The sequence below is a fragment of the Nanorana parkeri genome, unplaced genomic scaffold (assembly GCF_000935625.1).
Source record: "Nanorana parkeri isolate BGI_ZX_2015 unplaced genomic scaffold, ASM93562v1 scaffold21, whole genome shotgun sequence".
NCBI classification, from domain to species: Eukaryota; Metazoa; Chordata; class Amphibia; order Anura; family Dicroglossidae; genus Nanorana; species Nanorana parkeri.
In genome coordinates, this window is record NW_017306289.1 from 1,829,155 (window position 1) to 1,856,852 (window position 27,698).

Sequence of the window (27,698 nt, forward strand, 5' to 3'; positions counted from 1 at the left end):
GTGTATTCTACAGGGCATCTGTTGTTGTGTATGGGGGTTTCAGGTAATTTTACAGCAACTGCAGATTTGACCATGTGTGCGACAAATTAGAAAAATTGCTCTGGACGCATAGTGGTTAAAAGTACCCAGAACTGCAAGCTTGTGCATCACATAGTAACTGGATTGGGCACTTATTTAGACCATCATACAGGAGCCATTACTTGCACTTAAAAAAGAAAACTCCACTTTATATACTGTACAACATTTCTACACAAGCCATTTTGTAAATTAATGTTATTAAAAGTGGTTGCCTACATTACATATCTCGGTATCAGAATCCCTACTAATTTGCATAATTTATATTCCCTTAACTTCATTTCCCACTTGGCCCAACTGAGATTGGATCTGAAAGAATGGACTAAACCGCTCTATTCCTGGTTTGGCAGAGCAGCCATTTTGAAGATGACTGCTCTCCCACGACTTCTATACCTTTTCCAGACAGTGCCGATTCACCTCCCCAAAGCCTTTTTCGCCTCCGTAAATACGTTTCGCTCATTCCTTTGGAACAATGGCACCCCACGGATTAGCACCCAAACCCTTACCCGCTCCAAGGGCTCAGGAGGTATTGGCCTTCCCCACGTACAGCGATACTATTGGGCTTGCCATCTGACCCGCATCATAGATTGGTCGGTTCATGCCTCCTATAAAGACTGGGTCCGAATAGAACAGCTCCAGTTGGATACCCCCATCGGCTCTTGGCCCTGGCTGCAACACTCACATCTCCCGGCCCAGGTGGTAAATCACCCGACGATAGGTGCCTCCTTGCATATCCTTGATACTGTCACCCATAAAACGACTCTCTCTTCAACCCCGGGTCCTCTTACGCCAGTCCGCCTGAACCCAGCCTTTCCCCCTGGCCTTCACAAATCTTTCCTACACCATTGGTCCCCCGACCGCCCACATGTTTTTCGACCGACAGGGAGTGTTCAAGACTCAAGCGGACTTGAATACCGTGTGCCCCTCTTCTCCCATTCCACTGTGGTCCTACCTACAAATCCACCATTTCCTCAATTCCCATAAACACAGAAACTCCTTTTCTCGCTCTTTAACCCCTTTCAAGAAGCTATGCACTTCTACCCAGAGAGTAACGCATACAATTTCAGAGATCTATTCTCTTCTGAATGATTCCGATAACCTCCCACCAACGCCCTCTACGAAGGCGTGGGAAGGTGATTTATCCACTACTCTCTCAATGCAAGACTGGAAACGCATGGACTCTTTGTTATTAGGAGGATCCTTGAACGTTCAAATACAGGAGACCAATTACAAACTCCGCTCGCGTTGGTATAAGACCCCGGCCCTACTTCATCGTATATATCTCCAAATATCCCTGAAACATGTTGGCGATGCCACCAAGACGTGGGCACACTCCATATTTGGTGGACATGCCCACGAATCTCTCCTTTTTGGAAAGAGGTCCATGCCATCCTCAGAAACATAACCGGTACTGGAGATAGAATTCTCCACAGTATGCCTTCTATTATATCATTTTGAGGAATCACTCCGCATATCCAAAAAATCACTCACAATTCATCTGCTTAACGCAGCAAAAAACGTAATCCCTAGACATTGGAAGTCAACAGACCCACCAACCATCCAGGAATGGCTCTCTCGGGTACATACCGTATCGACCATAGAAGAACTTATCTATTCCAGCAGAGATGACATGACCAGATATCTCAAAACATGGACCACCTGGCACCTATTCAAGGACTCAGCGGCATACGCTGCTCTCCAGCGGTGATTAAACCCTTCCCCCTTTTACCTCAGTACTCAACTTCTGTCTATCCATTCCTTCTCTCTATCCATTCCTCCTCTTCTCCTTCAGGGGAGGTTGGACGGGACCTTCCTTCCCTCTCAAAGCTCACTTCCCTTATCCCTCCCCCCTTCCACTTTCTTTATCTCATCTCTTTCCCATATCGCTTACCAACTCCCATTCCTCCCCATCACTCTTCCCTGTTTTGTCCTTCTTCCCTGTTGATCCCATTATACCCGCCTACAAAATGGCCTTTCCCAATTTTCGGGCGAGACCCCACACTACTTACGGTTCAATGGGTGATACCCCACTGTTCAGTACTCCCTCCCCCCAAGTGGTAAGAGCCAAGTTGACCGAAAGACAATACTGAGACCTGACACTCCTTTCATCCGACCCAAATGTGGCATGTAGGTAATCATCATGCGATATCCAGTGACATAGAGGGACGGAAGGATATGTAGCTACTCTAAAATAACAGGGTCTCTCGCAACAAGGCTCAGACCTACAGTTATGTTTTTCCCAAAATGCTCTACTGATCCATTCATGTTTGGAGCAAGAATGTACTTTCTTTCTAAGCTCACTTGTTCTGGGTCCCTAAAATTGGAGACAGGTTCCCAAGTCATTCTGCATAATTTTCTGCTCTGTAACACAAACACTTTATGGAGCCTGGTTTGGATTCCTTTGACTTCAATAGGAATTCTGGTTAAGAAATTCCGAATTTGAGTCTCTCGAGATTTTAAAAAAGTTTGGTTAAACCAAAAACTGATCAAACGTTTCAGAAGTTTGCTCATCTCTATAGGTCATACACAATGATACATTTGATTGTTTCAAGGGATTACTCAAACTGTTTGACAAAATTAATTTCGTCATACTAGAGATTTTTCACCAGGACGGTTTCTTTTTTGATAACAATGATGGTTTAATAATAGATCTCCAATTTTGCACAATTGTTTCTGCCATCAAAACAATCATATCATTACTATCAAAAGTCATTTAAAGCTATACAGATCAGCGGTGTGCGGCTTCATGTCTTTGTTAGGGGAGATTGTTTCAGAAATTATGGATCCTGGAGACAGCCGTCACCTGTTACTGTAGTGAACACGGCATATGATCTGGGAGCAGTATTGTGAATTCAAGATTCATATAATTATACTGGGAACAGAGAAACAAAAACACTGATGCTAGAAAACTGAAGATGTCCTTGGCAAATATAAGAAAGATAAGAACCAGATTTTTTCCAATGTCTTTATTTAAACAAACCACTTGCATGTAAACTCAAGATGTTCTTGTGTTACACCATATGTTCCAATATCTACAGCATAGTCTTTGAAATAATGTGTTATTCACTTTCGCCAGTGTCAATTGAGTTCAGCCGTGTTGCATGGTATGTTCGTCTCAGTACTGGTTACAGGATTCCAACACAGAAAATTTAAAAAATAAATAAAAATATAAAAATGGAATGTTAAATTCCAGTGCTGAGTTTTATATTTGGAGGCTTACATTGGTGTTAAAATCCAGTAAGGTAGTAGATTAACAAAATTCTATGGTGAGAGCAATATAAAAAATGAGAATAAAAAAAGGCAAAGAGTAGAAGGGAGTAAGGGAAGGGGAGGTGAAGTAAAGCGAGATGGTGGGAGGAGGTAGTGTGGGCATAATTGATCTATGGCGGTCAGATGGATAGGAAAGTGGAATGCAAACTTGCCATTCTGTTGGAAATGTTTTTATCAACATGCCACTTAGGCAATTTATTTACTTTACTGAAGCTTCCTGTTGTCTTTTGACTCAGGCAATGGATTGTTTTGCAGTCAGAAAGATACTGATTATATTTTGCTGCTTTTTCAAAAGTGACTTAATCTAATGATGGAAAAACAGCTCTGAAGTCTTTGTGCACAATACAAGAGAAAACACATGTGGCCGGAATGAGACACATTGCCAGAAACAGGAAAGCTTCTGACAACTGAAAAGACTATCCACAGCATGTAGCAATATTACAGGAAGACCTAATAAAATAGGGGGATGGGGTATTTGCAGATGAGGTTCCATGTTGAAAAATGTAAAGCTATGAACTTTGGTGCTAAAAACTTGAGACAAGTTAGGAGGGGTTAGAGTGTAAGAATCAGTGATAGATTTACTTTACTTAATCACTTTTACCCATGTTTGGATATTCTGAGATGGTCAAATGGCATGGAATGGTCAACTTTGCAAAAGCTAGAGACTTAGATATCGAGTCTCTAAGCCTCTAACACATGAGAATTGAGCACATTATAATGCCATCAATCACCTGCCCCATCTCATCTATGAGAGTCCAGGTCCTGGATTTATAGAGTTAGAATACCTCTGAGCTTGTCCATGTGTTCTAGGAACTCCTTTGAAGTAACAATTTTAATTTGTGTCCCCTGCCTGCATATCAACAACTGGAGGATGTTTCAAAATTAGCTGCACTCCACGGGTCTTCATAGGCTAATAGCGTCTTTATTATAAATAAACAGCTATACACCATGGATCACTCCCCCATATAAATTAACAATTCTTTTATATGGGGGAGTGATCCATGGTGTATAGCTGTTTATTTATAATAAAGACACTATTTGCCTATGAAGACCGGTGGAGTGCAGCTAATTTAAGAATGTGTTTATTGGAGGCGAGAACGCGCCTCTTTGCCTGCACCTGGGACATGTCTGTGGCGTGAAGTTGGCCTGAGAATTGGAGCGGTGGATGCTTTGGAACTACAACTGAAGGGAGGATTTTTAAAGTGCTGTCTAACCTACTGAATGAGGTCAGCGAACTGGCATTGCCAGAAGGCGAGCGAGCCATCCAGATGGAATACTTACTAGCAGTCCACTTTTTTTTATGACTGGGTAGCTTTAAAAAGGTAAAAAGGTACAGTTAAAGCACTATGAAAAATGTTGTTACTCTATGTTTTTCCCATAACAGTTTAGAACTGTTAGTTAAGAAGGTGTGGAAAACAAAGAATTAAAGCTGAACTCCAGACAAAACATGTATTTTCTAAATACAAGCAGCATATGTGTTCTTGCTTCAATCCTGGTATACTTTGTGTATTTGTGTGATTTGTGCAATAATCCAGTGTAAAACTTTGCCTCTGTGCAAGAGTTTCCTGTAATAAGGACAGGTCAATGCTGTTCTCTTCTTGTATAGTGTGACTGGTCTTGTATCAGCTCCCCTCCTGTAGATTTCTGCAGGTAGCCTGTAGTGGGTGGACCTACTAGGTCCCTCTCACAGCTTTGCTCTCTGTACAAGCTATATGCAGCACAGTGATGAGGTCACTGCTACATTTACAAGGCTCATAATGGCAGTGGATTTATATATTTTTGTGGCTAATGAGGAATATATTTCATTGAAAATGTTTGTGCCCAGTGTTCAGCTTTAGGATTCGCTATACATAAATGTGAGCATCAGAGATACAGACAGTATCTTAATAAGATGAAAAGACCAAGTCCATGTAACCAATCAAAATTAATAATTTCATAGTAGCCAGGATATTAAGGATAATTTCTGATTGGTTGTTGTGATTTACAGCTTGGCAGGCTACTGCATTTCATAAACTGCTCTTACCCATAATAAATAAGATAAGTTGTATACATGAAAATAAATTTCTCAGCCTAGGAAAGCAAGGCTCACCTCTATGATTTCTGTTTGGGCATGCTTTGTCCAGAAAGCCTGGGGTGGGGTTGTGACACTAACAGCAACAAAGCTATTTGGCTTCCGATCCAATGATGGGGTAGTAAGCTCACTGCATGCTGTTAAGAAAGTAAAAAAAAAAAAGGAAGAACACAATATATCATGTAACATCATTGGCAAATCACCTTGCAAAAGCTAGATCTGTTCTGTAGCCTATATATAGCTCAGCTGTTACTGCAGCATACATGGTCAAAAAAGCCACCATCCAAAATTATTAACATCCCTGATATTTATAATGAATGTATTGCCACCAGAATGCAGAAATTGGTCTGGGTGATAGTAAAGTTAGAAAACGAGTGGAATTTCTGAAAATTTGTCACATACTACAATACTAAACATTCCTGCAGTATTTAAAAAGGTAAAGTCCACTTTTTTGGAGGTTGTGATGTGACCATGTTTCATGTTCATATTTAGAGTGTTACATGAAACATGGTCTAAAAGGTAAACTTAGCTTTTAAAATGGAGCAAAGAGTAAACCAAGAATGATCTAATCCGAGATGATATAATGTTTTGAAAACGTTTGATTCTCTATTGTTACTTCAGAGATAGGGCTAGTGCTATGTTTGGAATCCCAGGGTGCTTGTAAGGTATACCCTTACGAATATATGTTCAGACCAAGAGAAAAATATTTTACCGTGTCAGTCAAGTGCAATGGACTGCACAAACCCTCCTGTGTTGGCTGCTTTAGTACCAAGTAACCTAATATCGTACAATTTGTTTGCCAAAATAATATTTTGCTGATCGATGTGCACTAGTACACCATTTTTAGCCATAGTGCATATGTAAGTGAATGAACAAAGAAACAAAAAAAAAAAATCATAATTTGTAGCTGTGCGCAGTTTTCTTGTCTCAGTATTTATGGAATGTTGTACAGAGACAGGTTCAAACAATCAGTGCACCACCATCAAACTTTATATGTGTTTTATATGAATTTTATCATAAGCAGCCAGGGCTAGATTAACTATTAAGGAAAAAAAGGCACATGCTTAAGGCACCAGGCGAAGACGTCACCAGTGTTTTTCTCCTAGCTATCATGCCGATAAAGGATACATGCACTTTAAAATAAAATGCAGTTCTCTTTTTTTGCCCCTTTGCCCTGAGATAACCGATCCCACCTTCTGCCTCTACAAATGTATACTGATCATGATCCGTCTCCAGCGGGCTCTGTTGTTTTTTAAATCCCGCGCTGCAAGTCCTCTCTCCCTCGTGACTGCACACGCCCATAACAGCCCCATTAGCTTTTAATGGTGCTTGTCTACCTTCATCTCCTGGGAGACAAAGGTAGATGAGCCCTATAGACCTGGAAGAAAACCTAAAAAAGGTTTATGCATTTTAAAACTTTTATTTCACTTTCAGCACCTATTGAGTACTTATGTCTTGTCAGTTTAAGCAAGGGGGAGGCCGAGGGGGGCACCATTGTAGGGCTGTGCTTATGGCATCAGCTTCCCTTAACATTAGAACATTGAAGTATAAATCAGAATTGCTCAATGTATTATTTAGCTGTGAAAAATACTGACAACTCTTAATTTCTTTTACATTTAGGCCCCATTCACACCTAGGTGTTTTGTTGCACATAAATACACGTGATAAAGCGAGCAAAACAAGAAATCGGTTCCATTCATTATTATAGCCCTTGTTCACACCTGAGCATAGGATAGCACGTTGAAAAATGCCTGTCACTGAAAAAAGCACATGAGCTTTTTTTGCAGATTACAGTGCATTTTGCACCCCATAAACTTAATAGGAAACGAGCAACACAATTGTTTTTGCACGTTTTACATGCATTTGCCCATTTACACCAATGTGTCACAATCTACCTGCTATAACACGCAACTTCATGTACGGGCATCTGATGCATGGGAAAACATGCAACAAAAACACATGTAGAGGAATGCAAAAACACTGTCGCCTAGGTGTGAATGCAGCCCAATATAAAAACAACTGCTCAGTTTCAGAACTATGTGCCTTTCTGTCACGGTGTATTAAAAAGATATTGTTTAGCTATTAGGGAACTTACTCTACTTAAAAAAAAAACAGATGCAGCTTACCCAAACTAAACTCCAGAATTGGCTCATCTGGGTCTTGAAAGTTTCCTGAAAATAAAATACAGGCAGAGTATTTAGTAATTTTACAAACCGTTTTTACAAAACTAACTCACTTTGTAAAGTAGCCTGTATGTACAGGAAGAAGCTGTTGGTGCAAGTTTATGTTTAAGAATTGCAAGCTGGAATATAGTCACAATGAGGATGCAAGCAGGCCAAACATACTAGAGAGAGAGGTTGGGTATGTAGCCACAATCTGGACTCTAAGAGCAGCAGATGAATGTTAATGTTTAGGCATATGGGTTAGGTCAAGAAGTTTAGTTGGAGACATGGTTCTCTAACGAGTTGAAGCTCTATCTCTCCGTCACCATTGCGGATAAGCCTTAGCCAGTAGTGCCCTGTATATATAAAATAATCTGATTCACCCGAAATTAGGCTGATCAAAAGACTGTCATCTAATGGCTATGGGAAAAATGAACCCCAGGGCTGGCAAGATAATGCAAAATTCAGGGCTTAGCCATTGCAGTTATATAGGTCAAGGAGCCAGGAGGCAATTTCAAGAATGTCATGTGCTTACAGGTTCCAAGTTCGGACGAATCATTTACAGCTCTAAAAGAGGCAGAACTATGCAACCTGCATATAACTATATATAGGTATACTAGGTAGCTGAAAGATACAATTAAAAGAAAACGTATGTTGTGTTAATTTTGAAAACAGACTTTATGGTAACAATGAAATTAACAAAAATACAGAATAGACTATCACTTCACCAGTAGAACAACTTGTTCTGCTGGTGCCAAATGTTTCCATGGCTTACCTGCATTGTAGTAGGTGTGTCTGTGTCTCACGAAGCAGACAAGTCATGGTTCTGGAGTGGAAAAATGTCAGCTTGGGAAGGGGAAGTGAGCATTTGTGCATAGGGTTTTCGCCAACATGCTGATATAGCTATTGCTGGTGAAAAGGCAGGTGCCAAGGGCATTGCTAGGATTGTGAAAGACCTGGGGCACTGCAAAGGGGAACACTGATGCTGCACGCACATCAACAGCACATACTGTATATGCCACAGCCACAAAATATGCTTCAATTACTCAATCACAAGCAAGAGTCTCACAGACGCAAATAAAATTTGGCACAAATATTCTTAAAAAGCTGAAACGCATCCATTACATATGCTTTACTACACACAGAATGTAGAACCAAAAACACATTAAGCCTACCATGAAGTCTCAATTACATAGCCAAGAATCATTTATTTTCTGCAGAGGGGATGTACAGGCATGCGATCAGCTGCAGCCAGCAGCCTCTTCAAACCAATGACAGTCTGCCGGACTGTTTGCGATAATGGACAGCCTTTGATAGTGAGCAGCCTTTGATGCATACATTTTTCCCATAGGGCCGCTCCTCTGTACCTAATCACATGTAACCACCCAGATGTGCAATTACATACGAACAGCCGTGCAATTACACACGAACAGCCGTGCAACCTGTCAGCCTGTTATTGATTTGTAAAGGCTGCTGGCCACCACTAATCGCAAACACCTGTGCATCCCAGTGCACAGCCCTAATCGAGTGTGTGAATGAGCCCTTACAAATAATTAATTGGCAACCAGAAACTGTTGAGGCAATGAATACTTTGTTCAGGAGTATGCGATTACTATTAGCATATAAAGTGTAAAGGTTAGGTGTATGTAATGGACAACACAGAGCAGGGGTCAGGAGTATATAATTTACAGAGTGCAGTGATCAGAAGTACTTAACAAGCAGTCCACTGTTGAGTTTACAGAGGGTATAATGGGGGACAGTACAGTCAAAAGCTGCTGAGGGGCATTACCTGCCACACCAAATGAGGCCTCACAGAGTTTGTGTAGTGGCCTCATTGTATACACTGATGCTGAGTAGACTAGGTTCCCCTGATGAAAGCATTTTGTGTTACAATAACAATACTTAGCAGTTCCAAATAATTAGTGCACAAATGTTTGTTTACTTTGCTAGTAAGGGAGAGTGACTGAGCTCAGTGGTTACACCCTCCAGCACTGCACTCCAAGTACCTGACCAGGCTGGTCTTGCTATAAATGGCCAGCGCCCTCAGGAGGTAAATGTGCTTGGTGTACCTGGATGGCGGGGGGTGCTGTGGAACAGGGCATTGGCTCTGCTGCTCTCTGTTGGCTGGTCACTGCCTATAGTGCTCCTAAAGCAGATGATCAGCCATTTAGCTATGCTGCACTCCCTCCCACTTCCTCCATTAATATTAGGGGAGGACAGTGTGGAGAGACAGAAGAGGTCAGAGAGGTATGCAGGGGGAAGGCAAAGGAGGAATAGGCAGCAGACAATCCAATGGAGTTGGGATGTGTCTATATAGCTGTCTGGCTTTTCTAACTGGAGCCGGGGCCTGCAGCGGCACAAATAACTGGAGGGTGGTCTTGGCAGAGTTTTTTTCAGTAGGAATAGCAACCAGAAATTTTCTAGCCCTAGCTTACAGTGGCATAAATACAATTCATACAAATGAGAACTCATGACACTAGGTAGACGGTAGAAAACAACATCTAAACAAAATAGCAAAGTAACTTGTACTACTGCATTCTTTTAAAACCCCTTGTGGAAAATAGACAGTTTGCACACACTATCTCAGTACCAGAGGTTGAGCATTCCAAAAACTGTGACACATATCAAAGATAATAGCATAATATAGGACTGGTGATAGGTCAAGACACCATGTCCCAAATTCTAGTAGTGAAAGACCATACTGCCCCAATAGACTTTCTAGGTGTCAGTACACTGAACTGACCATAAAGCAATAATTTATTATTATTTTGTCTTAAAATCACATAAAAGATTGTGAGATTTATACAGGTAAGTATATACACTCCCATACATCTACCCTTAACCACCCACTTGTCAGCAAAATATCCTTACAGTGCTGAACAATATAGTCTATTCATGTCAAAAGTAGCTGATACAGTGAGATAGGCATTACATTCTACACATTTCTCAGATTCACATCTGCTCTATCAGGAAGTATGGGAAAATGTATCTGTGTATCGAATAACCATGCGTCCACAACCAGATGTACAGTAGGGGGGGGACCACAGTAAATAAAAAAAATGGGATCCAAATGTTGCCCAACACATCCTTGTAGTATCTTGTTCTAAATATCAATAGGAGCCCGCATTTAAGATGGTTATCAGGGAATAGCAGTTCCCCATAAAAATTGATCGACAATCGCCATTAGATAAAGTACCGATCTGTTCATAGGGTGCATATAGAGCAGTGAAAGCATGACACAGGTCACAGAAGGTAAACAGAAGGGGAGAAACGCCCAGTGAAGACTGTATACTGGGGATCCTGCGATTGGCAACCTGAGGCCATAAAATGTGTGTTGCTTCATGGTGTATGGCTTGTAGCGTTGTACCTGTTCCCTTTGCTTTAAGGCAAAATAGGGTACACTGAAGAGAAAGGGGAGTACAGTGGCCCCCACTGTTATTAGAGCAGCAATAATAGCACCCAGCATTGGTGAAATTGGCCACTACTCCTAAGCTACTACTCAGCCCACGGTTTCTCCATAGGTGGAGGTTAAAGCACATTTGTATCAATTAGAAAACCCATGATAATTGAACCATTATTCTTGGAGGAAAACTGGGAACAGGCACTGCTAGTAGGTTTAGAGTTCAGAAGCAGTGCACAAATTTATTTAGGAAGCAGTTGCAAAAGAAGACAGACAGTATGTGGTCTAATGAAAGCACCCAAAATATAAACAAAAGAGCAACATGAAGACCATCTATTTTGATAGATTAGAAGTTCTCTAGTACACCTTTATATGTTCTGTGTCTTTGCAGACTATTGGTGTTCAGTGGTTTTATTTACCCCAGTAGCCACTCCCATGATGCTCCCTCTCTCATGCACTGCTGCCTCAACCACTTTGCCAGAAATATCACTGATATGTTGGGCAGTGGGCAGAAAATTACTCGCCCAACAGAGCGAATACAAGTGCAATGAAAGTGCTGAAATGCAAATCATTCCATCACAATGGCAGCACTTTTTTTTTTTTTTTAAACACGCACCCATTGGAGGATTCTGCGGTCACCTGGTGGTCAAATCCCATCTAAAATCAGACAGGGCCCCATCAGGGGTGCCAGGCAGGGCCAGGCCCCCTTGTAGATCTGATGGGACTTGGTCACATTGGGGTAGGACAGCGTTTACCCTCCTATTGGTTCATATACATGGTGGATATAATTACTTATGGATTTAAGCTAGCACAGTATTTTCACTCTCAATGTTATATCATAAGTTACCAAAGAGACCATGACGGTGCCACATTAGAGAGTGTTTCTATACCATTACATTATAGTGTGGTCCTATCCGTGAACTGTTGTTTACTATACTTCAATTCCTTTAGGTTTACATTGCTGATAAAGAAATGCATTGTTTTAAATCAACTATAGCGCCACAGTCAGCTGTTTTTTCATTACTTTTTTGAAGACCCCATAGGTGATTATCCACTTTGTCAATTATATACTCTAGTGTAGGGGTAGGCAAACTCTGGCCCTCCAGCTGTGGTGCAACTATAAATTCCATTAGAGGTTGCAAGGCTCTGACTCTCTCAAGACATTGCAAGAGTTTGCCCACCCCTGCTCTAGTGTTTAGCTTCACAGGACAGTTTGAGACTTTTTTTTTTTATTCCTCTTGAAGGTAAAGTTAGCCACACATGTTACAATCTGACTGTATAATCTTCTTTACATTTGCCAACAACTGAATAGATGTAAACAAAATGAATTGAATTGTTCTGGTATGGCTTTATACCACATAGTTATTGGCAAATCTAAAGATGGAGATTGTAGCCACCTTTAGCACTGGTCAATAACTGGACAACTAGGTTTAACAATGATCCAGCCTAATGGATAAATCAAGGTAAGTACATAAAGCGAATGATTAGATAGATAGATAGATAGATAGATAGATAGATATACACATATGCACACACACGCACAGTATTTGCATTATAGACAGCCTGGTTGTATTTTGTTTCCTCAAGAAAATGACTTTCAGGGAGGTAGACTTTTTCATTAACCTCTTGCCGTCCGCCCGTAGTAAAAAAACGGACGGACGGCACTGCTGCATCTGCGGGTTGCCGTCTCCAGACGGCAATTTTTTTCTGCTCGCGCGTGCCCCCTAGCGGGCACGCACGGGAAAAATGGCCTGGATGGGAAGGGGGTTTAACACCGCGGATGTCAACTGGTTAAAGAGTAAAAGGTCACTGTGGATATACTTTTGAATTGCATGGTAAGATAGACACAGCATACCGACTAGGAAGTCCTTTCAACATACTTTGAATGGTTCCAAGACTTCATCAGGGCATCTTACAAATGTATTGCTCACCAGCAGTGTTTCCAAACAGTGCTGAAGACATTCAGCCAATGATATATTCACAGTGTCATTTACTAAAGGTCATCTTGCAGTGATTCTATACATCACTCTCTTCCGATCTCCAACCCAGAAAGATATTCTGATGTCTTGGTATCAGTTAGAATGAAATAAATAAAGGAACGGAGTGTGTGTGTGTGTGTGTGTGTGTGTGTGTGTGTGTGTATGTATGTATGTATATATGTATATATATATGTATATGCACACACACACACACACACACACACACACACACACACACACATACATACACGCACATAACATATTTATATTTATTATTACACATAAATACATACGGTATATTGAGCAATTGAGATTGCAACATACTGTAATTAAAACATTGAAATAGTTGTAATGCTTTAAACCACCTGCACAGTATTAAAGAAGAACTCCAGAGAAAATGATTATTAACCCTTGCAGTGGGGCAGCCCCCGCAGTGCAAGGGTTAACTTTTCGTTTGTCTCTAGGGAGGAAATTAAAGTTGTACTCACCTGATCCTTCGAGCAGGCTTGCTTTTAGACTGCTCCCTGGAGACTCTTTACCCCTCCGCTACAGTGGTTTAAGGTCCCATAACTCATCACGTTATATACACAGCATATAGAATGCAAGCACTCTGAGGAACATTCCAATTCAGCAGTGTAGGAGGAGAGAGGCTGGAGGGAGTGCTGTAAAAGCCAGGTAGCTTAGAGGATTGGGCGAGTGTAGCTTTATTTTTCTCCCTAGATCAAAATGAGCAGTCACGAACACGACTGCAAGGGTTAATAATAATTTCCCCTGGGGTTCTGCTTTAAAGTGCATATCTGAGCAAAATAACAACCAAAACATACAGTAAAGATGCACATTTCCCCCATATTTTGTTTCCTAAAAATAAACACCTCTAGATCCTGCCAAAAATGAGCGCCTAGCTTTACGGAGTGAGCTAAAAACATTGCTTCTGCTATAATGAAATCCCGAGCAGTGTTGTTAGCACTACCCGAGTTCTTCCCTGCTGGACTACAGAACATTTCCCCCTCTTTTTATCCTAATGACATATGCAATAGGAGCAGGGGAAAACTGGGCAGGACTGACAGCATTGCTAGGGATTCCAGTTCAACAGAGGAAGCACAGTCAGCTCATCACAGTACGTTAGACAAGATAACTGGCAGGATCAACAGGTATTTTTCTGTACTTACTGACTTTTCCAAGAGTTACATTCTGTGAAAATGTGCCTGTATGGTAGTGATGTACTGACTGTGCATTTTACTTTTATTTGGCCTAGACATACACTTTAACCCAAACAATATTATGAAATGAAAGCTATGTAAGCCGCAAGTGAAAACCCTTTTCAGCACTTGGTCGCCATTATGTACACCCGATTCCATCCAGAACCCATAAAAACACATACCAGCCAGTGACAAGCCCAACATTTCAGAAGTGACTTCATAGGTGGAGTGAGGCCTGGCGCCATGGCGAGGACTACGTTGTCTTGTTGACATTTCGACATGAGGAGGGCAGAGAAGTGACTTGATTTAAATGTTCAGGACCTAAAAATAGAGACATTCATAATAAACCAATAGCAAAAACAAAAAGAGCAATTCTAACAACTGGCAATGATAGTTGCAACTGCAATAAAAAAAAAAATACAGAAATGAATTTAATCTCTATTTTTAATCTCCTTTACTTATATAACACCATTCTGCAGTGCTGTGCAGCAGGGGAATATACACAGACTATTAAGTCTATTATGTTTTAATTACACTGGCATCATAAAAATACAACATAGCGGTTTCTTATAAAGGCTGACAAACATCCTTATCTAAAAGGGCCACGTCTTCCATTACAAGACAACACTTGATTTTCTGTAAAAACAATATAGGTTATAACCTAGAACTGGACATACAACCACACCCATCTTATCTTTCCATTATATAACCCCAGCCATGGAGCTCCAGATGACTTCTTGCTGATATCATACAAAGATGATGAAGAATGAGTTCAACTGGCAGAGGTGATGCATTCATCTAAAAACATAAAATATCCCTCTACTAAAATACCTAATTAGATCCAGCATAATAAAGATTCCCCCAGCAATTGCTTCCCATCACTGCTAAGAATGTTTACATTCATCAACAAAAAATAATTGACAATAATGCTCCATTCACATATAGCATGGGACGCAAACGCTATAATCTTAACTGCATGGATGCCACAAAAAAAAAAAAAAAATCGTACCTGTACTATTTTGCGGGCCAGGCAAAAGTTTGAACAATGCACATTAAAGTGCATTGGTTTTTTATGTTGTTTAGAGCGGCTCCACGCGTATTCATGCGGACAACCGTTTATATGTGAATGGAGCATAAAAAGAATAGCGCATCCTCCCAGAGCTTTACCCAACAGTGAAACCTCAAAAGGTAAATATGCTTTTAGTTATATGGTGGAGGACCCAACCTGGCAACTCTCTTTGGGGATTGAACCACCCTCTGCTTTGGGATATTTTTGAGACACCAAGCTTTCTGTGTCTCAAGTCTTAAAGCTGGCAACTTTTTCTGAAAATCATTGAGGTGCATGGGTGTGAATGTGCATACGGATATCCGCATCTGTGTTTTTGCGTGCATACCTGGGTGTATATAGTTTGCTGAACTGTGTTATATTTTTGTGGGGTTTTTTTGGAAATGAAAACTGCAAAATAAAACAGCTTTAAAAAATAGATGACGTTCCTTGCACCCCAGTCATCCTCTATGCAGTGGAAGAGGTCATTCTTCAGGTAGAGATAAATATTTACTGGCTGATAAAAGGTTACTGTTCAATTAACAATATTTAACTTGTTTATTACGGTACATGCAATTCAGAGAACACTGAAATATGGGAGGCAATTAAGGTCACTTGCAAAATGTTGTAATGACAAAATCAGTGAGGAAATAACTTCTTAGAATTGCCTTCTAATAACCATAGTTTCCTGACACATGAAAGGCTGGCTACAACCAATTACAACTGATGATCCCAATTTTACATGTGGATAACTCTGGTGTCCATGCAGGCCCAGAGGACAGTCTTTGGTGGTTAAATGGGCTCATTATCACACAAGCAGATTCTTTAACCTGCAGGCCTACCTAAACTTTTTTCTGTTATGCAGCAAATGAAAGGATCAAGGTACTGCAGTCGTGGCCAAAACCTTTTTGAATGACACATATTCATTTTCACAAAGTCTGCTGCTTCAGTGTTTTAAGTTCTTCTTGTCAGATGTTACTATGGTATACTGAAGTATAATTACAAGCATTTCATAAGTGTCAAAGAGTGCTGACCGCTCTTATTCAAGACCTCTGCAATTTGCCCTGGCATGCTGTCAATCAACTTCTGGGCCACATCCTGACTGATGGCAGCCCATTCTTGCATAATCAATGCTTTAAGTTTGTCAGAATTTGTGGGTTTTTTTTTGTTCACCAGCCTCCTGAGGATTGACCACAAGTTGTCAATGGGATTAAGGTCTGGGGAGTTTCCTGGCCATGGACCTAACATTTCGATGTCGTCTTTCCCAAGCCACTTAGTTATCACTTTTGCCTTATGGCAAGGTGCTCCATGATGGAAAAGGCATTGTTCGTCACCAAACTGTTCTTGAATGGTTGGGAGAAGTTGCTCTTGGGAGGATGTTTTTGTAACATTCTTTATTCATGGCTGTGTTCTTTAGGCAAAATTGTGAGTGAGAAGTAACCCCACACATGAATGGTGTCAGGATCCTTTACTGTTGGCATGACACAGGACTTACTTTAGCGCTCACATTTTCTTCTCAGGAAAAGGCATTTTCCGGATGTCCCACAGAATGGGAAAGGGGATTCATCAGAGAAAGTGACTTTCCCCCAGTCTTCAGCAGTCCAATCCCTGTCCCTTTTGCAGAATATCAGCCTGTCCCTGATGTTTTTTCTGGAGAGAAGTGGCTTCTTTGCTGCTTTTCTTGACACCAGGCCACCCTCCAAAAGTCTTTGCCTCACTGTGCGTTCAGATGCACTCACACCTGCCTGCTGCCATTCTGGTGCAAGCTCTGCACTGGTGGTGCCCCGATCCCACAGCCGAATCAACTTTAGGAGACGGTCCTGGCGCTTGCTGGACTTTCTTGGGCGCCCTGAAGCCTTCTTCACAACAATTGAACCTCTCTCCTTGACGTTCTTGATGATCTGATAAATGGTTGATTAGGTGCAATCTTAAGGTGCCCATACACTGCTCGATTCCCGTACGAGAATCGCGGGAAATCCCGCGATCGTACGAGAATCGAGCAGTGTGAACGAAGACGTGCGACCCGTTTCTACTGTACGGTCGAACGTCTTTTGTCTAACGAGCATGTTAGAAAACCAGCCGAGAATCGTACGATTTTCGGCTGGTTTGAACGGTGCTCGGGAGACAAATGCTGAACGGGCAGTGTGCGCGTGCGCACACCGGCCCGTTCGGCATTTGTCTCCCGAGCACCGTTCAAACCAGCCGAAAACCAGCCTCAGGGGGGTGGGCTTGCGATGATCGAGAGTGCGATCTGCCTGTCCAAGATGGGCAGATCGTACGTTTTTTAATCACTTTACAACCATCGCAAGACTAAGGTCTTGCGATGGTTGTACAGTGTATGGCCACCTTTAGTAGCAGCAATAGCATTGCCTGTGAATCCCTTTTTGTGCAATGATGACTGCACATGTTTCCTTCCAGGTAACCATGGTTAACAGAGGAAGAACAATGATTTCAAGCACTACCGCTCTGGAATGCACCACTTTCGGTGTGAACAAACCATGACAGAGTGGTCTCCAGCCTTGTCCTCGTCAACACTGACATGTGTTAACGAGAGAATCACTGACATGATGCCAGCTGGTCCTTTTGTGGCAGGGCAGAAATGCAGTGGAAATGTTTTTTTGGGGATTAAGTTAATTTTCATGGCAAAGAGGGACTTTGCAATGAATTGCAATTGATCTGATCACTCTTCATAACATTCTGGAGTATATGCCAATTGCCATCATACAAACTGAAGCAGCAGACTGAGAAAATTAATATTTGTGTAATTCTCAAAACTTTTGGCCAGGACGGTAATGTCTTTATCAGGTTACAATTGCAGTGTATTCCACCAAATTACTCCAAATGGTCAGAATGCTGCACCTCTATTATTCTCCAGGAAACAACTTCCTGTCTCTGGCAACCATAAAAAGGCTTTAAACTATCTGATTTGCATGTATTATCTTCGCAAGGAGTTACTTTATTGCCCCAATAAAAAACAAACTTATGACACAACAAACAGGTTATAAACAAGGGGAATAGGTCATCTTCTATAGCTTGAGGAGAGCACCCAATTGGAATTAACCTCTGCCTGGAAAAGCAACAAAGTGGCAGGACACTGGACACAGGGGTGGACAAATTTATATGGAATTTAGGAACCAGTCTCCTCAATCCATGAGCCAGCAGGATTTTCTTGGAGCTAGCTCTATTGACAACAACTAAAGAAAACCTCAAAAGTTAGGCGCCAGCTGTAAATAAAAAAAACACGGACGGGCGGCAAACTCACATTGGCGGGTTGCCGTAATTAGAAGGCTTTTTTTCCCGCTAGGGGGCACGCGCGCTCAGGCAGAAAAAAATCTGTCTGTTCTGCAAAGCCGTTACCAGCTGTTTGACATACAAATGATCGGCGGCTCTATAGCCTGCTGATCGCTTGTATGTTGTGGCTGCGCGCCCCCCTCCTCGAGTGCCGCCGCTGACCCCCCTCCTGCACCTTCAATCTTGAGATCCGCTACCCCTATCTGCGGCCCGGGACCGGCTCGGGAGGGTGTCAGGAGGAAGATGGGAGGGAGATCAGCATCTACCTCCTTGATGATCTCCATCCGTAATGTGAATGTGGAAGTGATGTGTGATACATCACTTCCGCATTCACCTGTCAGTCATCTGGCTGCTATAGCCAGAGAGAAGAAGCTGATGAAGCAGATCTCTGATAAAGCAGATATCAGCTTCTTTGGGGGTTCATAGGTGACATTAGGGGTCTTGGAGACCCCTAATGTCTCCAAAAAGAGGACCTGTCAGTGTGCCTTTGCTATTATATAGGGGGATTGTTATCCCCTATGTGATAGCAATAACATTAAGTGCAAAAAAAATAAGTAAAAAAATAATGTCACACAAAAAAAAAAATCACTGATAACACTAAACTGATGAGCGGTAACAGCTTTTAAAGCGTCGCCTATGGCCAATCTTGGGTATTGTAGTTTGTTGAGGTTTTGCGCACGCAATTTTAAGGCTTGACATGTTTGGTGTCTTTTTACCCAACATGACCCCGCTTTTTATATTTTACCAAAAAATTGGGTAATAATGGTGATTAAATACCACCAAAAGAAAGCTCTATCTGTCCCCAAACATTTTTATAAAATTAATTTCAGTACAGTGTTGCATGACGGAATAAATGTCAAAGTACTGCAGCGCTGAATAGTGAAAAATGGCCTGGGTTGGAAGGGGGTGTAACACCGCGGACTTCAAGTGATTAAGGAGCATTGGCTACCCGGCTCCTGGGATTTGTCCAGCCCTGCTTTAGATGTTTGTCCCATTAGGGTGGGATGCACATTCAGAAATAAAATTACCAGGATTTTCTTTTGCACTGGAAATTCAAACAGGGAGAAATTTAGCCAGCTGCCAGCCAACCTTTTAGGCTGTGGAAAGAAACCGGGGTCCGTAAATGCAACACATGCACAATTTACATACTCCATGCACATGTCCTTGAGAACCCAAGACCCCAGCACTGCAAGACTAGAGTGCTAAGCACATGGAGAACGTGTGACAACAGCGCATTTATGTGATAATATATAAAATGGCTCAGTCAAAGTATCTTTCCAATGCTGAAAGACAGCTAAGGTTTTATTTTTAGAAATGTTTTTTTAATAAAGAAATAAGCTATGCAAAGGGCAATGTTTAGCAAGAAATCTGACATGTCGTGTTGTTTTAAAAAAAAAAGAGCATAGCATCATTACGTTATGTTGAGCTGCATTAGCGCAACCCAAATGTAAACAGATTGCTCATGCAGAACATTCATGCTCAGGTGACAGAAGGATAAAGCACCCTTATTTGTCTGTTTACACAATGAATTATTTCACATAATAAAGAAGGGAGAATGTGATACCATAGGTTCAGGGTAGAACTAGCCTTTAACCCCTTTTACCTGCTGTTGGTCAGCTCAATATTTGCCTTACAAGTACCCAAGCCAATGTTTCCATGTTTCACATGCACAAGAGTATCATACATTACACTCTTCCTGCATTATTGTGTAAAACTTAAATGATAGGAGGGAAACCAAGAACCTTGTATTGATGGTGAGAGGGGAGCAAAGCAGGGAACATGGGTGCAAAGATCATCAGAGTCTCTAATGAAAGAAACTATCAACATCCAGACAAACAAATATCGGTTTTGGTTAGAATGACCCTTTAATTATGTAAACCTTAAAAGCAAATCTGTGACCAGGTTATGGACATTAAGTAATACTTACATATTCTTAAAAAAAACATTTGGTAAGTCTACAACAGTAAGCCTCATTCACACTTGAGAGTGAAAGTTCTTGGTAATTTTTAATCCTTTAATTTAGCGTTTAAGCATTTTGAGGCGGCTTGAGTGTTTTTGATTACCCGATGGAAAGCTACTTACTAGGAGGAGTGCTCCCATCTAAGTCTATTGGGTCTAAAATGCATTATTCTGCTCAAAACAGAAACTTGTACTTTTTTGAACTTCAGGCGGAGTTCATAAAGGCAGCAACCTGCCTGTCCGGCATTCAGGATGCATACTGGCACCACTTGAATGCAGTTTTTTTTTTTTTTACATAATGGGGATTTTCTTTTGCAATACTGCACCACAACCACATACCCACAAGGTCCCATTCATTGCAATGATCGAATTTGACAAGTGGCACCATCTGCCAAACGCAACATGCTGTATATTTTTGGCTGCACCACAATGTAAAGCATCACAGTCACGGCAATGTATACAGCACTGTAAACGTATAACTTAACCAATAACAAACAGATTGTCATCCGGCAAGCAGACAAAAGGTGGGAGCATAGTCATCCAAAATCGCGATGACTATATCAAAGAGGCACTACGGCTTCTGTCAGACACCAACACCTACCAGAAATTAGACTCAGACCCCTCTCCCCAATTCCTCTCCTCCCTCAAAACCCTCACTGATAAAGCCTTTGAAGGCAAAATCATCACCAAAAAAGAAAAATCGTTTCTGTGCCCCTCACAACCCAACACCCCCTTTTTTTACCACCTGCCAAAGATCCACAAAAACTGCAGCACACCGCCGGGCCGCCCCATAATCTCCAGCATCGAAAGCCTCACCAGTGGCCTTTCCCGCTACGTGGACCACTTTCTACAACCCATTGTTACCACACTACCTTCCTACCTCAGAGACTCCAGCCACCTCATTGAGACATTACATCACTACTCATGGGAACCCTCATACCACTGGGTCTCTCTTGATGCGTGTTCACTTTACACATCTATCCCCCAAGATGTAGGCCTACAAGCGTTACAACACTTTCTATCCCAACAACCAGAATTGCATTACAAGCAGGCACAATTCATCCTCAATGCCACCAAATTCACTCTCGATTTTTTCACCTTCCTAGAAAATTTCTACCTCCAGATTCAAGGCACAGCTATGGGAGCAAACTACGCCCCTAGCTATGCCAATCTGACCATGGGCCTGTGGGAGGAATTCCACATTTGGAGAAACAACCCCTTCGCCCGCCATGTCATCTTTTTTGGCCGCTACATAGATGACATCATCTGGGACGGCCCAATCAACACTATTCAGGAATTCGTGGCGTACTGTAACACCAACCCCTCCGGCCCAAGTTTCACCCATGTCACAGACCAGTGCAGTTTAATCTTCCTAGATCTGGAACTTACAAATTCAGATGGCAAAATTATCACCAGAACTCATTTTAAACCTATGGCGGGCAACTCTTACCTTCACTTTAAAAGTTGCCACCACCCTCTCTGGAAGCAAAATGTCCCAAAAGGACAATTTTGGAGAGTAAACACGAACTGCACCAATAAAGAGGACTATGTCAAACAAAGCCGTATCCTAAAAGACAAATTCCTTGAAAAAGGATACCCCAAACACCTCATCACCAAGGCCCGCGACCAATTCCTCACAACAGTCCACAAACCACCCTCTAAAAAACGAGTTAACCCACAGCCCAAAAAAGTAGCTCGCTCCATCACCCCTTTTAATAATAGATAGAAGGCTATCGAAGCCATTCTTCGCAAAAACTGGCATCCGTTACTGTGCGACCCCCAACTAGGACCATTACTCCCACCTAAACCGTCCGTCATCTTCAAAAAAGCCTGCAGCGTCAAGAACATAGTGGCCCCTAGCAAAGTTTCCTCCTTTTTACCAAAACTCAGACAGACACTTTTGTTCAACAACAGAACAGGGGTACATAAATGTAAAAAACGGCTTTGCCTCACATGCCAATTCATCACCCACGGCCAGTCCCACTTCCATGACAGCTTGGGCAATAAATTCACAATCACCCAGTTCATCACCTGTGCCCACGATCACGTCATCTACTGCCTACAATGCCCCTGTAATCTATTCTACATAGGCCGCACCATCCGCCCCCTCCGCAAGCGAATCGGAGAACATAGGAGGTTCATCGAGGATGGCTGTACTGAACACAGCGTCCCTCGCCATTTTCTCCTAAAACACCAAAATAACCCAGCCCACTTGAAAGTATTTGCAATAGAACATATATCGGATAAATTACCACCAGCTGAAAGATTCCACCGCCTGTGCAAACAAGAGACAGACATACTGGATCTTCAAACTAAACACGCTGTCCCCCCATGGTTTGAATGAGGAATTGGAAACAAACACCATTATCTAACCATTTATGACCTTTATTTTAGATGATTTTCTGATGATTTCTCCCTCTTTCCCCTCCCCCACCCCTCCCCCCTCAATAACCAGCCACTTTCCACCACATATCTCATCTACAGCTGCCATCTCACGAGTAGCTAACCAAAAAGCAATTTTCTGGGTCACCTTAATTGACACGGCCTCGTTACATCCGCAAACCACGCCCACCATCTCATTAGTCTTACTTTTGACTCGGGACTCAGCACTAATAGATTCCCGTTTTGGAACACCCATCAATTGCGGATTCCAGCATGCCCACTTGTCCTTAGCCCAACCTCTCAGCTTCGGCTTATTCAGTCTCACCTCATTCCCGGACATTAGCCCCTCCCTCTTACTATCGGCCTCATCACAATCCATCAGCTCCGCCCACACACCGGGGCCCCTCCCCAACCCAACACTCAAAAACTCTGCTTCCCGCCAACGCCGTCTTGATCAGCCCTGACACTTCGGCCTGAAAAAGAAAGTATTGCCTTCGAAACGCGTCGCCAGCAGGAACCCAGGACCCATTGAGTGTTTCTAAGACTCCACCTCTTCATCCGAACCAACATCTCCTGACCTTTGGGCTCCGCCCCCTCCGCCTCTCCACACCGGCGTCGGAATCTGACAGTTTGAAGACACAGACTCGCCAGACCATCAGGAGGCCCCAGCGTGCATCCACCTCCGCCTCCACTCCGGATCCACACTCACCCCCCTTCCAGCAGGCATGTCACAACACAAGGGGCCATCGTAACACGTCGGCAGCTGCACTACCCACCCTCCAGCACCGCGTCTCTCCCCAGCGCCGGACACTGCTGACATCCAGCAGGACTACCACGCCAGCACCCATCCAGAGGATCATCCTGCAGCCTTCTACCCAGGCACTACAGGAGCCTACCTCCGTCTTGAGAGCCAGCCTTCACTTTCCTTGCGGTGAGTTACAGAACCTCTCCTTTCTTTTGCTCACCTTCCTGATCTCACCTCACTATTTTTGTGTTTACATCTGCTCCAGCTGGTTACACCACTCATCCTAAGAGGGACCGTCTCCCGCAACTGCTCCACCCCATCTCACGACCTTCCTAAAAGCGAATGATCAACCTACCATAGGTGAGTACATCACCTATCCCTCTCACCAGGCTTCACCACATTTATTGTGCCAGGTAGTGGCGCTTCCGTTCTCCAATTTTTGTTTTCTTATAGTTAATTTACTGCCTGTTGAGAATATGTAAGCAGTTGAATGTCCATAGACTGACCACAGGTAAACATTAAACAAGACTTCTGAGGTATCACATATACAGGTGAAACTCGAATAATTAGAATATCGTGCAAAGTTCATTTATTTCACTAATGCAACTTATGCGGTGAAACTAATATATGAGAGAGACTCATTACATGCAAAGCAAGATAATTCAAGCCGTGATTTGTCATAATTGTGATGATTATGGCTTACAGCTCATGGAAACCCCAAGAACCCCAAATCCACAACCTCAAAAAAGTAGATTATTACATGCAATCAATAAAACACGGATTGTACATAGAATATCGGACCTCTGAAAAGTACAAGCATGCATATGTACTCAGTACTTGGTTTGGGCCCCTTTTGCAGCACTTACTGCCATTACTTTTGCACGATATTCTAATTATTCGAGTTTCACCTGTACACTAACACAAACAGCATCAGAAATCTCATGCTCAAATAGGTTTATTCACAGCACACCCTGAATTCCCCCGACAGCCACCATATGTTACTCACTGTGCTTATCTTGCATCCGTTTTAGAAAAGTGTGACTTTTCTTTCTTCTAGCTGATCATTTATTATACCTGAAAAACAAAGGATAAGCATGTATGAATATCATAAAGGACACCATTATTCCATACTGCAGACCAAATATTACAGAACATTGGATTCTTTTTTTTTTTTTTTGTTGGCAATTTTTTTAAATATGAAACACTTTTTTAAAAAAAAAAAAAAAAAAAAAACATATATAAATGTTATGCAAAAGCCTGTGCAGCTAGATCTATAGCCAATTGTACCGATCCGCTCAAGGCTTTCACAAGCAGATTATACATGTAGAAGGCTTTTCCCTCTCAACTAACATTCTAGTAGCTATCTGGGCTATATTTAGTTGTTCTACTTTTTCACAGCAGTGGATAGAAAGTCCCTAAATACATATCCAATAATTACACTGGAAATGACAAAAGTGATCTGTCTGATGAAAGCACCATGGTAGACGGTCATTTAAAACAAGGCAGAATAAATGGATCTGCTTGTTTCAATGATCAGATCATCAATTGTAAGGCCTCATTCACACTGCCGCGCATATATGCGCGTATTGTACCATATGCAAATAAATGGCTCCATACACATAGCTGCGCATGGAGCCGTATATTTGCGTAGTGTAAAAATGCGCAAAAACAAAATGGAACCGAGATGCGTCCGGGCAGCGTATTTACGTGTGTTTGCGTGCATATACGGACGTACACGCATACAGTTCATTAACATTTCTATTAAGACTGATGCATTGTGGGATTGCAAATATTGCGCACATATATGCATGTACGAGTATATACGCAAAATACAGTTTTGCTCTTGCGTTGTGTGTGAATGAGGCCTAAATCAACAGAGTACATCTCATCCTTCTGAGAATGTAGCGGTGTAAATGTGAGTTGAGAAATAACAGCTGAGCTCTCTGGGCTTTTGTCTGGTTCCTGCATGAGACATGGACAATGTAAGGTAATAAAAGGACCACGTAACAGCAAGCATGAACATCAAACAGAATGGTTGGAAGAATGCCAATAGTAGCATTTACTATTATACATACAGTATGTGCATTTTGTATAGCTTGTATGATATTTAGGCTTAAAGTGTATTTGAATCCAAAGGCAAAAACGTAATATATTGCAGATTATCAATCATTAGATGATGTTTTTGCATTAGTTTTCTTTTTTTAGGCTTTTTCCCTTTATTTTCACCTGGTGGTCTGGCCAGTAAGTCTGTTATTTTTCAACTTCCTTTAAACAGACAAACTGTCCAGCAAAAGTGTCAGATAGAGGGTTGATAGAAACCATTTAACACCGACAGGGGTGCTTACAAAGGTCAGCTTTTATTAGTTTATGTAAAACCTTTATCCCAAAAGAGAAATATTTAAAAAAAATGGAAGTTCATTTGCTATTGCATCTAACACTACCCTCTCCATATTGTGAAAATGCTGCTGTCCAAGGGTGGTTCCATTGCTCCTCCATAGAGTGGAGCCACATCAAGACAGGAAGTATGTTACTGGCTGGATCTCCAAGTTACATTAAAGGGAAAAAAGTCCTAAAAAAGAAAAAAACTAATGTAACCACCACGTCTAAGGAGTGGTACACTGTAATATATTATTGTTACTTTTGGGTTTAGATACACTTTAATGTACAACTGTTGTGGGATGACAGAAAACAAAGCGATCCCATAGAAGGCACCCTCTGGTGCCATATAGTAGTTCACTTCACGTGATCCACCGCTACAGTCCACAGTGGTGCTATGCAAATATCAACCTTTCCAAATGGATGAACAAGCCCCTGCCACCAAGTGACAGTGCTTATGCCTTGCAATTGGTCGCTCTTACAGCGAATGCTGCAATATGAGAGTCAAGGGGTATATACAAATTTTAAAAGCCTTAGGCAGTATAAAAATCTTGTACTGGAAGCTGGCAACACACAAGACAATGTGTGTGTTTCAATGTGTGCCGGTAGAAGTGTTAGTAATATAAAAATAAGAGCATTTACTATGCCTGGGACAATTAACACTTTATTTGGCACATATCTTTCACACAACTGAATCAGACCTATTTATGAAACCAAATGTCTTCTTTTTCCCTACAAGTGTTACTTGTTTTACATTTAACAGTTGAAGAAATTAGCGTGGTTTATCCGCCTCTACACTGCTCACGCTGACTAAAAATGTGAAAAAGAAGCAACATTTATACATATCAGATTTTACAAATAGAAAAACAGTAATACAAGTTGAACTACAAGGCCTCTAGAAAATGACTTGCAAGATAATCAAAAATACTATATTCTTATATGGTCAGGGACCCTACACACCACCTGTCTGTGTTTTAGCCTATGCTGAAGAGCAGTGGAGGCACACTGCAGATACATTGGCTTATTAGAGGCAACAGAAGTACTCAAACAAGTCAGATTTCTCTAGTGAAGACACTAGAGATTCACAGACACTAGATCAGGGGTAGCCAAACTCCAGCCCTCCAGCTGTGGTGAAACTACAAATCCCATGATGCATCTCTCTCTCCGGGAGTCATGCCTGTGGCTGTGAGAATCTTGCAATGCCTCATGGGATTTGAAGTTGCACCACAGCTGGAGCGTCAGAGTTTGGCTACCCCTGCACTAGATGATTGCTCAATCTACGCAGATTGGGGGACATCTGTCTATAGGCACCTTTACAAAAAAAAAAAAAGTCAGAAGGTACAAAAAGGCAATACATATCAGACATTAAATTAGAACCACCACAGTCCCCTATTATCTGTTAATATCATAGTATACCCATAATAAAATGCCAGAAAAACTACAACCTTCTCTAAGAAAAATGTAATTATTTTACAGCGGTACAAGCAAAAGTGTGCCTGTCCGTTAAATTAGATGAATGAAGGTGTGATGGTAAGGTGAGGCTGGTGTGACCTCTGCAAGTGCAAGTTGCTGAAGTGAGTGAGTGCAGAAAAGCGTGTATTGGCTGTGTAGGCGAGTTGAAAAGTGTGTGTAGCTGCAGTGTTGGCAGAAATGCATGAAGGTGCAGAGCTGGTGATTACAAAAGTGGTTGCTGTTGCCGTATTGACAAGTACAAAAATGTGACTGCAAAAGTACATGCTAGTGC

General features: G+C 41.9%; 1 protein-coding gene across 2 annotated transcripts in view; it reads right to left on the reverse strand.

Annotated features, from left to right (window-relative positions):
- Nucleotides 1–27,698, reverse strand: part of INPP4A (inositol polyphosphate-4-phosphatase type I A) — a 103,186-nt gene that overhangs the window by 48,264 nt on the left and 27,224 nt on the right. For both annotated transcript variants that reach the window (XM_018563388.1, XM_018563380.1), the window contains exons 2-5: nucleotides 24,585–24,652; nucleotides 14,339–14,477; nucleotides 7,543–7,587; nucleotides 5,435–5,553 (exon numbers count right to left, since the gene is read on the reverse strand). In XM_018563388.1, the coding sequence (XP_018418890.1) occupies nucleotides 5,435–5,553; nucleotides 7,543–7,587; nucleotides 14,339–14,429 (255 nt within the window). In that variant the 5' untranslated portion in view covers nucleotides 14,430–14,477; nucleotides 24,585–24,652. The remainder of the gene's footprint in view (nucleotides 1–5,434; nucleotides 5,554–7,542; nucleotides 7,588–14,338; nucleotides 14,478–24,584; nucleotides 24,653–27,698) is intronic.